Genomic DNA, 17,485 nt, shown 5'->3' with positions numbered 1-17,485 from the left:
CCTCGCCAGGATTCCCTTAACCAGAAGACTAGAAATTTGAGAAGCAAGAGAGCATTTGAAAGTACATATTTAAAAACTTGAAAGAATTATGCTCTCTACTGGTATTTCTTATATTTACTTATTTAATTCAGTGTTATGAAGATGCCCAAATGGACATGTCTACAAATGGACAAATAGAAGCTGAAGAGTACTGGAAGTACTATAAGTAGCAAATTTTAACAGTTCGGTGTCGTGGCTGTGAAAACATCCCACACAGGTTAACGGCTGAACCTAGAGAGACCCCCTACTATGTTTCCTAACTTTTTCTAGATTTTTCCAGGGATTTTGAGCCCCGCAAAGGATGCCCATTGAATCCCTCACACTGAATACTGTTTCCTGGCCTGTCTTACAGGAAGCCCCGGGGAGAGGGCAAGAAGTGCCGGAAGGTGTACGGCATGGAGAACCGTGACATGTGGTGCACGGCCTGCCGCTGGAAGAAGGCCTGCCAGCGGTTCATTGACTAATGCACAGACCCCTGATCGTCGCCCAGACACTCCTGCCCTTGACTTGTGCTGAGGGTGTTGGAAAGCGCTTTTCCTTCTGAATAAAACACACTTGAAACCCAGGGAAAGCACTTCCGGGAACCTTGGTGAAATCACAGCAAAAAACAAAAAAAGGTCACCACCCTCACTGTTCTTGCTGAGAACCCAGCCGAGAGCAGCTGTAACTACTTTTTTCCTTAAAAAATCAACTTTTTTTTTTTTTTTGCTGTATGTCTAGCTCTGAAAACTATGGACTTCTGTAGCAGTCAAACCAACCAAGCCCATTTTTCCTGGAAAGGAGGCCTATTTTGATAACCTTTCTGGATAATGCCGTTTCTGAGGTTTTTTGGTGTTTTTTTTTGACACTTAAAAAAAAAAGCTACATGTTATCCAGTAGCATTTGTACAAAGAGCGATACCTGTTTTCATTGTGAATAGTCTTTTGCCTGTTCTCCATCGGACTTCTGGGAGCAGTACACATCACGATGTGTTGCCAGGAAACGGCAGCACTCTGGGTATCTTTTCTATGTCTTTTTTGTTTGTTTGTTTTGTTTTAAAGAATGGCCCCAAACGGAACCACGGTAGAGCCGTTAGCTTGAAGGGCCCAGGAGGGCATAAGCTTGAAAAGAGACTGACAATGGACATCACCAGCAGACTTCAGCCCCAGCTGAGTTCAGGACATCCCGCTGTCACTGTTGGGAAACGTCTGGGAGTCTTCCTCGGAAGCCTTCCCTGAGGGGTGGCCTGGCCCACTCTCTCCCGGCCACAATGCACTCAAGACCTGGCACGCATTGCCATCTGGGTAAGCCTCAAAGCTTCCTTCAGGGATGCGACGCCAACCACAGCTCGGATCTCTTCATCACTGCTTATCTGACAGTTGTTGCCAGGTCAGTGGCTCATCAGGCCTTCCTTCCCTCAAAACGCCACCACTGACTGTTTTCAGAAAAGGTAGAGAACTCCAGACCATCCCGGCGGGCGTGCTTTATTCACACAGCAGAGCACAGCCTCCACGTACCTATGTGTTCAGAAAGTTATGTGAGGTCAGCATCCATTCTGAGTGCACTTTTATAGGTTTTATGCTTTAGCATGTCTGGGAGATGGGTTAATGAACAATATAAAGATTATATGGGGAAAAGGAAGGTCCAAACCTTTATTTTTCTTATCAAAATATTGGAGCTATTCATTAAGAATTTGCTCAGAAGGGAAGATACAGAACACCAAAAGGAAAATGCGTGTTGGTATAGGAATCTCTCAATTTAATAGGACCAGGGCTTGCACTGTGTTCCATTTATTAGACTTTCTAGCGTGGTATTTGTTTGTTTGTCTGTCTTGGTGGTAGTGGTGCGGGGACAGGGGAGTAGTTGTCAAGCCCTATGAATAAGCTCATTCTCTGTCTACCCTACTCTTGATTGCCCTGCTAAAGTTATTCCTCCTATACCTATGCAAAGAAGTAAGAGCACCTTATAGGATGCACTGTGTCGGGACGGGGGCCTAGGATTAGCCATAGGAATGTTAAATGAAATTGCACAGAGCAAAGTTTAATATATTTAGAGATTGTACATATGCTTTTTTGGAAAGAGTAGAAAGAAGTCATCTAGTCATAAGAACTGTCCTCTTTTTTTTTTTAATAAGCAAGGGAAAAAGAAGGAGGTTCTACAGTGTAACATCTGCAATCTGTGCATTCGTATATTTTGGCGATTTTATTTTTTAAACTCTCACGTGGCATTTGAAGCATTATTCCTTGAAAGAGATCCTGTTTCCCTCCTTCATTTATTTTTTTCTTTAAAAACGCTTATTTTAAGAGCAGAGAAAGAGCTTCATTTAATATCACATCGTGATTACCGATCAATACAGCACCAGCTATAATGTATGTTTGAGCACTAAAAGTCAGCCAGGAAAGGGTTTTTTAAGTGCAGAAACGTATTTGCATCCTCTACCCCAGCCTGTCTTTTCTCCTCCCTGGTGTCTTGTAGCTTCACCCACAAGCGTCTCTGCTGGGAGGTGATGCTCTGGCCTGGTCCAGATGGCCCTGCACTGTGGCTGGATTGCCCAGTGGCCACAGTGAGTCCAAGGCTGGTCAGCCATTTCAGCAGGCTCACCGTGGACTTCAGTGATGGTTGAGGTGCAGTAGTGGAGCAGAGGGTTTTCTCTTCAGCAAAGTTCCATGGCCCTTGATCCTTGGATTAAGTCACTAATCAAAAGAGGTTAAAGTGACGAGGGGCTCAATCCATCCCCTACTCCCCGAACTTTGGGACACAAGGAGGGAGAGATGGAGGCTGTGGAGCAGTCCTAGAGTGAGGCTCTGTGGCTCTGACCCCAGAGGTACAGCCCATGACTAGTGCTAGGCTCTGGCCTGGTTGCCTGGGTATTAGCCAATGCACCGATACAAGCAAAGGGTAGAACTGGATGCAGCTTCCTTGGGATTTCTTCTCCTTTCTAAAGCCTTCTTCACACACACTCTCTGCATCTCACACTCATGCGGGGCTCCTTTCTGCTGGCCAGCCCGGGGCTCTCTGTGTCCTCTTTTCTAGCTCTGAGGTGGGCACAGACCCTCAGTACTTTCTGCACACAGACACTGATTCCCTGTACCAAGGCATGTAATGACTAAGGAACTACCAGGCTTCACCTGCCTGGCCTTGAAGAAAAGGGATGAAACTTCTTTTAAGCCACCCAGAAAGCTACAAATTGCAATATAAAGCACTGATTATAAATGCTAAAATTAAAAAAAAATGTAGAGCTATTTTGTTACATTTTGGAACTAAATGAAGTGCAAAGTTAAGTCCAAGATTTGTTTTATGCCTCCTCTTTTTTTTTTTAAAGATTTTCTGATGTGGACCATTTTTAAAGTCTTTATTTAATTTGTTCAGTATTGCTTCTGTTTTATGTTTTGGTTTTTTGGCCCCAAGGCATGTGGGATTTTAGCTCCCCAACCAGGGATTGAAGCCACACCCCCTGCATTGGAAGGCAAAGTCTTTCTTAACCACTGGACCACCAGGGAAGTCCCTGTTTTATGCCTTCTCTGTGGTACCACGTTCTTTTCTGTGTTCATTTGGCAGGGGGAGGGGAGTATGGGTGGGAAGGGAAGCCCCAGGGCATGTGGCTGCTTAACCGAAGCCTCACCCATCACGGGCACCTGTCTGTGCAAAAGGAACGGCAACGCAGTGGGTTCTGGTCCCAGAGTCTTTCTGAAGAAGGCATGTGGTAGCCTTTGACTTTTCTCTCCCCGTTACCCTTTCCTGTTTCTCATCTCTCTCCAAAGAAGGCATTTCCTGGTGATGGACAGGCTTCTCCAGATAGCTGCACAGCAGAGAACAGTCATTTTAAGCCTTAGTTCTTCCCAGAGAACGTGCAACCAGTTTATGGGAGGCAGTGTGACAACCGGGAGGAAACACCCGGGTAGCAAGTGGGTGGGGAGCCACAGAGGAGATACAGGAGGGCTGTGGACACCTGGCTCGGGCTCCCCATCCTAGAGCCGATCAGCTGGTGGTGACTGTCCCTGGGCACCTCCGAGGGAGCTGCCAGGTTCCCGCTCTGGGAGCAGCTGATTGAAGCAAGGAGAGAGCTCCTTTGCGGGAAGCACTCAGGCCAGGGATGCAGGACTGCTGTGCGCATCTCGGGTGGGCACAGACTGCTCTCCTCCTCACTTGCTGGGAAGTTTCCTCCCTTGTTTGGCAAAAGCCAGTGTCAGGAAGAGGGCAGTGGGCAAGAATGTGCATGCCTGTCAGCAGCTCCGTGCACCAACAGGGTGGGTGCCCTTTATGAGACGATTCTTTGTCCAGGCATAACTGTGTTGCAGATGAAAACTTTCAATACGATGTGTGTTACAGTTCTTGGGCTTTCCAACAAAACTTTTACAAAAATAGTTACGTGTATGTTGCAAAAGATTTCTGAAACTGACATGCCCTCTATCAAATTTCAAGATCACTTAAGTTGAAGTCCACTGTCGCCGGTGTCACACTTAGCCACACTTGAAAGCAGCCCTGGGTTCTGAATTAGCCGGCACTGCTAAAACCCATTTCCGCCTTCGTCCGACTTCAATAGAAAAGGAAAGCGCAGCATTCACTTGTGAATGGTTAGAGAAAAGTGACAGAACCTGTACATATGGGAGAGAATACCTTGAGAATAGTAGCAAAATACTGTAAAAAATATTCTTTTCCTCAGGGAAAACTAAAGGGTATGTGAAAAATAGATCTGGAGGATCCTAAGACTAGAAAGGTTTTTATGATCTCCAGCATCTTTTCTAGTCAGAACAGTTTTTGTTTGTTTGTTTGTCTTTTAATGAACGTGATACCATTTCAAGGCAAATTGCCATGAACTGGACAGTACCGACTTTTTGAGGTGTGGAGGAATGCTCTTTGAAGCAGAACAGTTTCTTTGTTTCTTAGACCTGCGTTCTAAGGCTGACATCTGAACCACAGCACAGTCCCTGGTGGGTTTTTACAGACTCATGTCAAGGCTGTTTGTGAATGTCATGAATATGACACCTTGGTGTTCCCTTTTATAATCAGCCGGTTGGATGACCGGTTATTAGCTGTACACAGAATTCTATAGGTGAGGGACGTGAAGGACGTGCATTTTACTTTAACAGCAGGTTAAGGAGCAAACTTCCGTGGACTTTTGTGGACAAGGTGCTGCTTTTTCTCATGACCCTGTAGAATTTCTGTCAACCACATCAACTGTAGCTCTGACCTGTACGAACGCAGGGAAGAATTTGTGCATACAAATGAGTAGAAACAGAGCACGATTCATGAATATGGATGAGGATGTGAATCATTTTGGAGAAAGCGCTGGGCACACGGGTCAACTGGAAATTTCATTTCTCTAAGAAAATAACCCAACCAGCAGCATACACGCTTTCCCTGTTCCCCATACCTGTGGGAATTCCTCCAGAGTGGAACTGCTTCCTTGTGTCTTTTGCATTGTAACTAGTCAAACCGAAAGTCAGTACATAAAAACGAGCTTAGCACTTTTAGGCACCAATTGTATCACTAAGTCATGCACACCACTAGAGCAAGAAAGTGTAAAATGCATTTAAAACCGACGGGTTTGCTTATTTTGACTGACTTTGAAAAAGTCCAGATCCAATCAATGATATACATGCTTTAAAAGGTGTATCTATCATAGGACCAGAAATCAAAATGGGAATTTTACTTTTGGTCCTGTTTTTGTAAATAGTTCCTTTTTTTTTTTTTAAGACAATCTCATGTTTTATAACTTTTCTTGTGAGTCTGAGAATCACAATGGTAATGTGTTATGTCAAAATGTAATCTTAAATACCATAATAATTATAACGTAATGTTCCAAATAAGACAAGAAATATACTGCATAGGCTTCTACAATTCTGAGAGATGTGACACTTTTATAAATAAGCATTAGTACTTCTCAAGTTAACAGAACTGGAAATATTTTACAAGATGCAGTGTTTTGTAATCACAAAGAACATGAACATTTTGTGGGAAATGACCTTGGTTTTATACATTGTAGCTTATTTTTTAAAATACAGTAATTTACCAGACAGGAAGTGTTAATATTATAAGCAATTCCTGCTCTCCAAACAAAGGGCTATGCCTCTTTTAAGCAAGTGTTCTGATGCATATCTTTTCAATTAACCCTCTGCAGCAAGGGTAGAAATGCAGATCAGTTGGAAGATTATTACAAGAGAATCAAGATGGCAACAGCTACTCCTTTTATCTTTACCAGTGTGTTTTCAAAGTACTTAGGGGGGAAAAAAAAACTTTAAGAATCATCTTATGTATCTTAAATATTTAAAATGTTAATAGATATGCTTATAGGCAATGGGAGAAATGTACTTGTAAATTCTTTAGTATAAAATGATAGATTCCTGTCACAAGGACAAACTTATTCCTCAACCTAACCAGAACCACAAAGCTGCTTTTAACCGGCAAGTATCATTTGATGGAAATTTCTAAAATCATGGTGTGTAAAGCCCAAAGATAGAATTCTTAGGTGATCAGTGATGTTTAAAATAATTTTGTCCTCAGCACTAACTAAATAACTTGAAATTCCTTACCAGAACAAGTGCTTGATTTTTCACATGAAGAATTCAGACAGGCAAGTCTGAGATCAGAAAGTCACTGTATTCCCAAGAGTCGGGAAACAAGAAAGGCAGCCGTGGAGAGTTGATTAACCATACAAATAATTTTGAGCTTTGCCAAAACCATTTCATAATGCTCTACAGTTTTTTCTAGCCCACTCACTGTTAAAGCAAGAAAGCATCTTTTCTTTCTAAGATTTTGGTAATTCAAAAGCTAGACTAATTAGTCAAGTATGCAGATAGCATCAGAAGAAAAGCTGGGATAGAATGGTCGTCCCCCCGTTGGGCAGCCCCTATAAGGTGGTCAGAGGGTCACTCTGACTTTGCTTTCTAATAGGCTTTAGAATCTGCACACATGAGGACTAGAAATGCACGGAGTTAGGGGAAGATGTATACAGCCTCATCTTTGAGATGAAGCAGCCCAAATCTCTATCTTCATTCTCTTGGAATATCTCTAATGTTGGCATTAAAAGTTCCCAAGAAGTGTTTATTGCTGCATGGTTTTGAACCAAATGAGTCTTGCTTCCTATTTAAATAGAAGCTTCCTAATCCTTTCTAAGCAGACGCCTTGGAAAGAACAGGCAGATTCTGTAAATGAGCGATTCAGATCAGGCAGAAGAAGGACCCTAAAGAATGACGGAGATCATGGTGAACCAGAGGACACACACCCCCTCTAAAGGGGCATCCCAGCTCTAGACAATCAGAACCATGCAGAAATCAGGCCTGGGGCTGCTAGATCTTCTGACTTGGAAATATAATGTTACCTGACACTTAAGCTAAACTCAAATTCTTGGCCAACCGTGTGCAGACCAAAGAGAACGTGTATGTGGGCAGATGCAGCCTTTGGCCACCAGTTTCAACTGTTGGGAAAAGCAGATTTCACCTTCCAGAGCCATCAGGCCAAGTTCTTCCATCAGCCCTACAAACTCACCCATGGGTACCATCTGGGCAACTAAAATCAAAGAAGGGAAAGAGGCCAGTTCTCCCCAGAAATCATTCTAATGGAAGACTTGAAGATAAAAATACAATATCCTTAAACTAGCCTTGCCTCTGATCAAAATATACGGAAACATTATTCAGCTGTCACTCTGCCTCCTGGCGTGCCCAGGCCAGGCCCCAAAGCATGGAATGACTGTAATCCTAACTTGCTTACTGTTTTCACTGCCGTGACCACTGTGATGAGGGCTGGCAAAGAACAGCCTTGTGCCTTTGGAGAAGGCAGCCAGGAGCCCCTGCAGTTTAAGATAGCGCACATTGCCTCCTTGTGCCAAAGCCCGTCGCCAACCCTTCCACACCCTCTCCCACTCCATCCTGCCTCGTGAGTTTGCATCCCAGGATAAAAGTTCCTTTGTTTCACCTCTGACGTGGCAAAATCCTTGCTTCAGAACTGGTAGGTACTTAGGTATTTTAGAGTGTCCAGTAACCTCGAAATGGAGTTTTTCCACGTAGAAAACCTTAACACCTTTCCCTGAGGGCAAAGACAAAATGGGAATAAATGTGTCATGGAAAAAAATTAGACGTTGCTTCCTTCATTTGGATGAACTAAGTTATTTTAGACTGTGTCTTACACCAGAGTCCTGACGGTGTTGGGATAATCACTAACCCTTTCACATATAAAAGACAGTATGTCTCTTTCAGATACATGACTTCATTTGACCTTCCCTAGAACCCAGTGTAAAATAAGAATATTTAAGATTACCATCACCACCTCCAAGGCCAACCTGGTTCAAGCGGTCTTCAACCTGTGACTCGGCCCCATTACTGCCTGGAGGGAGGAGGGAAAGGGCGTGTGAAAGAGCTCGCTCAGACCTCAGTCTTCCAGAATGATTCTAGACCTGAGAAGACCCAGGGACCCATGTTCTTCACCCATCCTTACAATCCAGGTACTTCAGCATAGAAATAAAGCCCACTCCTTCGCATTGTCAAATGCACACTCAATCACCCCCGAATTTATCCCTTCAGCGTACCTACCAGACCCCTATTCCCTAAATTCCAACTATCTAAGTAATTAATTATACGAGTTGATTAACTGGTGCCATGTTCTGAGTAAAACTTTTGACTCCTTGGAAAAAAGTTATTTTGCCACTAGCATTCGACATTTGTTATCCATGTAAACTTACACTGATGCCCCCAAATTTGAAAACAGCTCAGATTTACAATTTGTAATGATCACATTGCAAACTACTGTCAGCTCAATGTTGGAAACACCCGGTAATATGGTTAGGTCAAGTTTAAATATGGATACAGTTTCAACAACATGGGCAGTGCCTGAGATTTCTGTCGTTGTGAGTGATTAAAAGGTTGACCAGTCCATGAACGGATTTCATCTTCCCCTTCTCCCATCAGCTCCCAGGTGTCACATCCTGAGTTTAGGGTAAAGTCCCTCCCAAGTTTAGTCATGGGGCCTAAACCTTTTTGGCCCATCACCTGCTTCATTAACAGGCTTTTTGATAAAAGATACTTTTATTACGTTTCGGAAGCAATACAGTACTAGAGGAAGGAGCAGTGAGCTTTCCTCCTCGGCTGGAAAAGAAGCCCGTTTTGCAGTGGTAAGCACCAATGCCATGACAGCGGCAGGACTTCAAAGGACCCAAGGTCTAGGGAAGAAGAAAGAAGCTACCGCTCAAAAAAAAAACAAACTATAGATTTTTGAAAGAAGGTAGAGATGATGAATTCAACACTTAAACTGTAGTCCTTGTTTCTTAAAAATATTCTTTCCTATTGCGCACCGTCCACATAATTATTAACTGCGAGCTTCCAAAGGAAAGATCCCCTTTACTTATATTATGAAAGTGTTAAAAAATTAATTCTCAAGTCTGATTAACCGTTACATTTACATACTTACTAGGGGCAATTCTCTCAATTTTTAATTCAGAAAAATTAGCCAGGGGAGCAAGTAACAACTCCTGAAAAAGGCAAGGGCACTATCATGAAAGAACATAATTTTATTAAAAAATTAAAAAGTGGCTCATTTATGTTCTTCTGAATTCTCTTTACGTCTCCGATTAAGAGGAGAAACCAGCATTCAGAAGAAGAAATTGAGCGTTAAGGGAGAGAAAGGACAGTTCCCGTTCTAGTTACTAGTCTTGTTTTCCCATCTTGGCATCCACCTCGAATTCGCTAGTAAAATGTTACCCTCTCCTCTTTGCTTTTATCCACCCAAGCCAGAGGCCATGCTGTTATGTATGTTTGCTTCCAGAAGCGCTGGATGAAACGTTTTCGCTTCTGTGTTCCCGATTTCTCACTCTTCATTAAGGTCCAAGGGAATAAATATTACCGGGACCGGTATGTTAGGCGTAGCCTATGAGGCTATTCCCTTCCTTCCAGGAAATGCTTCCATTTGTCTGAACAGTTTTGGGTGATCATTCAGAGAGCAGGTCGGTCAGCAGGCAACCTGCCACACTCATCACAAAAGATTTGGTCAGACTAACTGATAAAGAATGACAAGGCAGATACCTAATCCTTTCACTTTGACTCAAAGCCCCCCTCCCAAGTCCCCCACCCCACCAGTCCCCTCCAGAGCAAAGCCAATGGAGTGATCAGGGCAGAGGAAGAGAGCTTCACATTCATGGCTCTAGGCCCTGACCTCTGCCCAGGATTACAGAGCATGAAAATGGAATTGACCTTTATTACGTGAAAAGGTAGTGGCTCCTGCAGGGTATAATTGTTTTACGTTTATATTTATGCAAAGAGAAAACTCATCCAATCTGCTCGTGTTGTGAAGCACGTGTCTCTCACCCTGGTGGAGCCCCCTTCCCGTGTTTTGGGCACAGATGGCCAAGACAGAAAGGAAAGAGGCAGAGCTTTGGGGGCCAGTGGCTCCAGAGATGGGATTACCCCTCAGGGATATACAGTGTAGCATAATCCATAAACTACTCCCACCCAAGGGAAATAAACAAAAAACAAAAAAACGGATGCATCACGGGGTGTACTTCCCTGGCGGTCCAGTGGTTAAGACTCTGCTCTTCCAATGAGACATGTGTTCGATCCCTGGTCCCCAGTTGGAGAACTAAGATCCTGTGTGCCGTGCAGTGCGGCCAAAAGAAAAAGGTGCATCACTTTGCAGATTACAAATGCTTGCTTTGCTTATGCCTTTTCCCCTACACTCTGCTAATTGGAAAGCAATGACTGTGAATTGACCAAGCCCTGTGATGATAGCAAAGCTTCTTCTTCCAAAGTATCCCGACTGTTTGGGGGAACCTCTATGATCACTGGTAGAAAGCTTTAGAAAAGATTTAGATTTTTAGGGAAGAACTCAATACCCCCCCCAAATATACTAATTCTGTGACTTCAATAACTGAAAATGTCCTGGGTGTAAAATAACCCAGGCGTGCGGATCATACACGTTTTTTAAAAATGCCATTAATCAGTATTTTCCTACAACATGACCTTAAATTCCTATTTTTATAATGAATGGTTGGGCGATAGTCAGCCATTGAAACATAAGCTCTCTGGAATAACCAGACACTAGTGTAGTTTCCAAAGTGTTTCATATATCAAAATCTATATACTTAGAGGAAGAACTCAGGATAAGAAAAAATCGCTAGGTCCCAAAGGGTTTGTGACTATCATCAAATACAACAGCCGAGTGGCCAGCGGTCATCTTTTTCAAACGAGGGAGCCGGGGAGTGAGAGAACCACAGTCAATACAAAACCTCTGTTGCCCTTCATCCATGATAGGGTTTAAAAACATTCTACTTTTAAGAATTAAGCCATCTTTCAAATTGTCTTCTACACCAAATCTAACCTATTAAAATGAAATTATAAAATAGCTAAAATGGGGTATTTAATGGAAATTGCTGAGAGTAGAAAGCGTTGCTTTTTAGTGCCTGCTAAACAAAAAAGAGAAAGACAGAAGCAGCAGCCCTTCCTGTACGATGCGGGTGTTAACATGACCGGCATTAACTCGGAATCGGGCACTAATTCAAAAGCAATGAGACAATGCTCTCCAATTTTTAGAGATCTTTCAAAATGCAATCTTACCACCATTTGGAGGTAAGTACTGGCTTAACAAAAGACTTTAATATTAGTGAATGAATGTAAAAAGTTACAAACTATGCATTTTCAAAGAGTAATGTTATTTTGTATCCAATCCAAGTCAGTTTTTTTCATAGAGACTTACCACAACTGAAAATTGTTCAAAACACACTTGAATGCATATCATTATGGGGTTGTAGGACTTCCATCTATATAGTTCTAACTGATGTTTTTAAAGACAGTGCATTGAAATTTCAGGCTCTAAACAAATTCAGCCATGAAGGTGAATAAAGGAGAAACGGTTTATACTTGACTTCTTCAGCAGAAATGGGAAATGTGGGCTGTTACAAAAATGGGCCCAGTTCTTTTAGAGGTGACTGTTCTAGTAACACTGGATTAACAAGCAAACAAAACTACATGAAGTTAATGAGTATTGCCTTGGATGAATATAGCATAGGTTGTGTCTATTGTGTTTTAAGTCGCAACCTAAGGGAAAAAACTATTCTCCAAAGGGTTTGGATTATATAGTTTTGAAGAACAAAACATCAAAATATTGTCCAGCAAAGCAAAATCATTGGTCTTTTTTTCAAAATTATTTGGAGATCATTACTTGTATTTTTTGGAAAGTCCATATAAAACATACACACATTTCTTCAGCCCTCTTTTAGATTTTGTATTTCCATGAAAACTTTTTCGCTAATAATTTATCTTTGCTCCTTAATCAGTACTTTCCTACATTACTCAGCATGAAAAACATTCCTTCCTTCATCTGGCAATGTTGAAATAAAGAACTCCATTTCCCTGCCATTCCGGATCTCTTCTGTGTCCACTGAGATATTTTCTCAGCTGTTTGTATGTAAAATATGGAAAAACACACTTCTACACCTGGTACTTGTGGTTATACTGGATATGTTCGCTACCTATTTAGAAGTTATTGGGGGTGGGGATGTGTCTTTTTATATGATTTTTAGCCAAATTCAGATGTTCTGATACTACGTTTCTGAATACCTATCCGACTGTAAATACAGCCTGACGAGGTTCAGGTTAATAAACCTTTCATGTGACTGTTCTTAGCCATGCTCCTTGCCAGCTCTGGGCACCTTGTACATAGATTTGTCGAATGTTTAAATGATGTTGTTTTTCTAAATGCTGTTCTCTAAAACAACTTTTTGAATGTTTTTTGCTTTCCATTGTTTGGGACTTTGTGTGTTGGTTAAACAAAAAAATGTTTCCTAAATATTTAACACCAGGAAAACTATTTCAAATAAACTGGTGCTAATTGAAAGAGAAGAAAAAGTTCAGATGGAAGATTGACAATATAAAATGTTGACACCAGTTAAACTAAACTGCACTTTCCCAAGGGGACAGCTGGCATCTACCTGCAGTGGGCATCACGAGGACCACTGAATGTTTACAGTTTCTGTGGCCCATTTAAGCATAAAATATAGAAATGGTGCTGTCCCCCCAGAGTTGAGGATTTGCTACGTCGGTCCTATGGAAGCATTTAAGTAGAGGTAAAAGTCTGTAGTAAGAATCACTTTAGTAATAGTCTTCTGGTCTTTGGACTTTCATGTTCTGTAATGCTTAGCTGTAACAATGAATATGGTGTTGCAATCTAGTCTGACGTCATCGTTGCCCTGTATTTCCTGCGTGTATGGTTCTACCTTGGGTTGCACTGGCACGTGCCGAGCCAGAACACTGGACTTTCAGGAAGACCATTCTGACTTCTACGGTGTCCACACACATGCATTTAAATGCACTTGTAACTGGTTAATTACCATGAAGTCTAACTTCCACTTAATAAAAGTTTTTGTGTATCTGCTTCTACTTGGGGGCTGTTTATTTGAGTAAAGGATAACTAACTGGTATCCAAGAAAGGTTCACAGGGGTTAGAGGGTTTGAGGCTTTACCTACAGTTGTAAAAATAATTTAAAACCAAAGGGATATCTTCCCCATGTCAACTGCTCGCCATGAAGGCTGTTTTTAGAAACCGGTTGTAGGTACATCTCTCATCTAGAGCAGTGGTCCCCAACCTTTTTGGCACCAGGGACCGGTTGCATGGAAGACAATTTTTCCACAGACAGGGTTGCAGAGGGAGGGGGTTGGTTCAGGAGGTAATGCGAGCGATGGGGAGCGGCAGATGAAGCTTTGCTGGACCCTGCCACTCACCTCCTTCTGTGCAGCCCGGTTCCTAACAGGCCGCAGACCGGCACCGGTCCAAGGCCCAGGGATCGGAGACCCCCGGTCTAGAATTCAGCCCTGATAATTACAACTCAAACCCATTCCCTTGGCAACGACTGCCCAGATGCATTAGCTGCTCATGCAACGCCGCTGGTCCTGTTGCCTGGGTCATGTAAACACAAGCTGGCAAACAGAGGAAAGGCAATGTCTATTCTGATGCCAAGCCAGCCTGGAGACCCTCCTCTAGGCCAAGGCCATGTCCACTAGAACTTGACCTATTCACCTGCAAAGACCAAGCATATGTATTTGTGTAGCAAGGCAGCAGGCTTTGGAGTTCAACAGTCTTGGACACAAATCCGAGTTTTGCCTCTTGCAAGATAGATAACTGGACATTTGATTTAACCTTTTTTAAGTCTTGTTTTTATATTAGGAATGATAATACAAGAGATGAAAACTAATTAGTCGGGCTTGGACAATATCCTAGTCCAATCTGCCTTAGCTGGGGTTAGGAGAGCTATGACTCATGGTCTACTGCCTGCTTCCAAGAAGTTCCTACCTCATGCGGCTATTGTGAGAATTACTTGAAATAACATGTCGTCACTCACAGAGAAGAATTCCCCAAATGGAAGCCAAAATACTCAAATACTGGAATTCTCAGAGATCCAGGATGAATGCTTTCAAACTCATGAGCGCCTTCAGAATTTTTTCAATTTCTTAAGCAGATTCTTTAAGATAAAAATGTCCGGCCTTAGTAAGTAGCTTACATACTACATCTGAATGATTTCTTGGTTACACCATTATTTCATCAATTAATAGACTGGGCAGTGGAGACAGTTTCACAGCCCAGCCTATTCAAGAACTAGAAGATTGTGCAGTTGGACACCCGCTGCTTTCTTCCACGCCAACCCCAGCCCCAGCCCATCTCCCCATCATTGAACATCTGTGATTCCCTTGTATTCGGCACAGGGTCCCTGAGCCCTTTGACCTTTCCTGAGATGCAGTGGGATGGGAGATAGGACTTGCTTTGCTCCTACAGCACAGTGCCAGGCGATGTGCCGGATGCTTCCATGTGATCATATCATTTACGCTCACAGCAGCTCTGTGTGGGGAAACCACTATCCCCATTTTATGCAGAGCTTAGGCCAAGGCCACAGAGCTTAGGATGGAAGTGGACATCCCCCAGGACACCGCCCAGTAGACGTTCTGTGTTTCGAGGGGCTATCACCTGTGGGTCTGCTGCGCGTGATCAAAGGCAGCTCTCCTCTCTGTTCCTGCTGCTTGTTGGTTTCCTCCACCTTTGAACCAGGTGAGGGCTGCTCTTCACCCCAGGCCGCCTTCCCTCTCCATCCTGTCCTCCTGCCTCTTTGCCGCTGTCCATTCTTATCACTTCTTTGGCCGGTTTCTCCCCACAAGCAGGGAAAGCACGGCCCTGTATTCATATCCATCAGTAAGAGTTCTTTCTCCCTGTTCTTCCCCCGGCATGTCTGCCAAGCCTGCGACCACATCAGATGCCTCATCCTTCCCCACAAAGCACTGTCATCCTCAGGCCTGAGGGTTCTTGAAGATGATTGCTGGACAGTTGACTTTTAGTGCCCACATGTTTGCCAGGAAGGAGGATGGACGTAACAACCTCTATGAATGGTGTTCAAACTGCACATTCCAGCTTCTTCCAGGCCTTCCTGCCAAGGTCCCAGGAAGTTCAGCTCCTCGGAGAGTCACCCAGGAAGCTGCATGGCCCTTAGGGGTAGGGAGCAGAAGAAGATATTGGGAATCTGGACTGGTGATGTTGTCCTGCAAAGTTGTGTATCAGTCATATTTGCAAAACAAGTTTTGACCAAATGCCTGCTATCTGAAGAGACGCTGCAGCAAACATCTAATGAAGTAATGGATTTTTTTTTTTTCTTTTTGCGGTACACGGGACTCTCACTGTTGTGGCCTCTCCCGTTGTGGAGCACAGGCTCCGGACGCGCAGGCTCAGCGGCCACGGCTCACGGGCCCAGCCGCTCCGCGGCACGTGGGATCTTCCCAGACCGGGGCACGAACCCGTGTCCCCTGTATCGGCAGGCGGACTCTCAACCACTGCGCCACCAGGGAAGCCCTATAATGGATTTTTTTTTTTTTTTTTTTTTGGCCACACCTCGCAGCGTGCGGGATGTTAGTCCCCCGACCAGGGATCAAACCCGTGCCCCCTCCAGTGGAAGCACGGAGTCTTAACCACTGGACCACCAGGGAAGTTCCAGTAATGGATTCTTTTAATGTAAAAAAATGAAAGCTACCTTCCCCGCAAAAAAATACCCTCCAAGATCTTACACTTCTTACACCGGCATGTAGTATGTGCTCAATAACTTTTTAAAAATAAATTTACTTACTTATTGATTTATTTTTTTGGCTGCGTTGGGTCTTCGTTGCTGTGCCCAGGCTTTCTCTAGTTGCGGCGAGCTGGGGCTATTCATCATTGCGGTGCGCGGGCTTCTCATTGCGGTGGCTTCTCTTGTTGCGGAGCACGGGCTATAGGCACGTGGACTTCAGTAGTTGTGGCACGTGGGCTCAGTAGTTGTGGCTCGTGGGCTTAGTTGCTCCGCGGCATGTGGGATCCTCCCGGACTAGGGCTTGAACCCGTGTCCCCTGCATTGGCAGGCAGATTCTTAGCCACTGCGCCACCAGGGAAGCCCTGCTCAGTAAATTTTTAAGTGAATGAATGAAAAACTGTTCAGATGGATCATTTCTTCAGGCTGTAGATACACTCTCTGCTTTCCATCTACCATTGCCTGAACAAAGCACAGAGGCAAGAAGTGAACATTCTGAAGCTTGGCATAGACATTTATTTGGTCTTAAGTGGCATTTTTAAAGTTTCTTTAGAAGATGTACATTCTCAAAATCACCAACTCCAAATGACTCGATTGATTACCTAGTAATTAGCTCATATAGGACAAAGTGTCCAGTTAACATACACTATTTTTATGTAGAAGTTCCTTGCACATAGCAAGAATTCAATAAATGGGTAAGTGAAAAAGAAATGAATGCTTCTAAACGAAATAAATTGCAGCATAGGTCTGTGCCATTAAAATCATGCAGAGTAAACGGAACAAGGCCAATAGGATTTGAGTCAATAACACAGGAGAGAGAATCTAGGCTGGCACTAAAAAATAAACACTATTTTTATGATTGGGATCTGGGTATGATAGTGATTGCTTGTATCCAGGTAATATATGTACACAGTAAAAAAAAAAAAAAAAAAGTCAGGGCAGTAAACTGCTTGTATTGAAAGCAAGCCCTGCTGCTCTGCCCCTTTCCACACCTTCATCACACTCCCAAAAGCAGCCACTTCTAACTCATTTAACTTGATTCTATTTTTTCTGAATTATATGCAAGTGCTGCCGGGCAAACAGAAAGACCAGCCCAGGCCGAGGCAGCAACGGTATCAGAAGCAAGAGAGACAAGGCCTGGCATGATGCTGCAGGAGGCACAGGGACTGGCAAAGTGCCCGGCACAGGTCAGTGCCTCTGCTCCGAGGGGGTCTCTGCACAGGGCTCAGTTGCGATGTAAAGTTCTGAGTAACACATACTTCTCTCTTCCTGGGCACCAAGACGCTGCCCTACTGGATGATCCAGGGATCTCTCACGAGATGGCCATGAATCAACCCCCCCAAAGCATGGTGAGCCCTGGGTAACCTGAAAACAACAAAGAGTCCTCGGCTCCAAGTTAAACCTGCAAACTAGCCTTGGACCCCTGACCAAAACCTTCAGCCAACA

The 17,485-nt window shown here is 43.6% G+C and overlaps 1 protein-coding gene across 2 annotated transcripts in view; it reads left to right on the top strand.

Annotated features, from left to right (window-relative positions):
• The window catches only part of ZNF704 (zinc finger protein 704), a 218,875-nt gene extending 205,502 nt beyond the window's left edge, over positions 1-13,373 (top strand). For both annotated transcript variants that reach the window (XM_059994813.1, XM_059994812.1), the window contains one exon: positions 392-13,373. In XM_059994813.1, coding sequence (XP_059850796.1) covers positions 392-503 — 112 coding nt within the window. In that variant the 3' untranslated portion in view covers positions 504-13,373. The remainder of the gene's footprint in view (positions 1-391) is intronic.
• Positions 13,374-17,485: the final 4,112 nt, after the last annotated feature.

The sequence above is a fragment of the Delphinus delphis genome, chromosome 17 (assembly GCF_949987515.2).
Source record: "Delphinus delphis chromosome 17, mDelDel1.2, whole genome shotgun sequence".
In the NCBI taxonomy this organism is placed as follows: Eukaryota; Metazoa; Chordata; class Mammalia; order Artiodactyla; family Delphinidae; genus Delphinus; species Delphinus delphis.
Note: the sequence above shows the minus strand (reverse complement) of the source record. Positions and strands in the feature narration are given on the sequence as shown.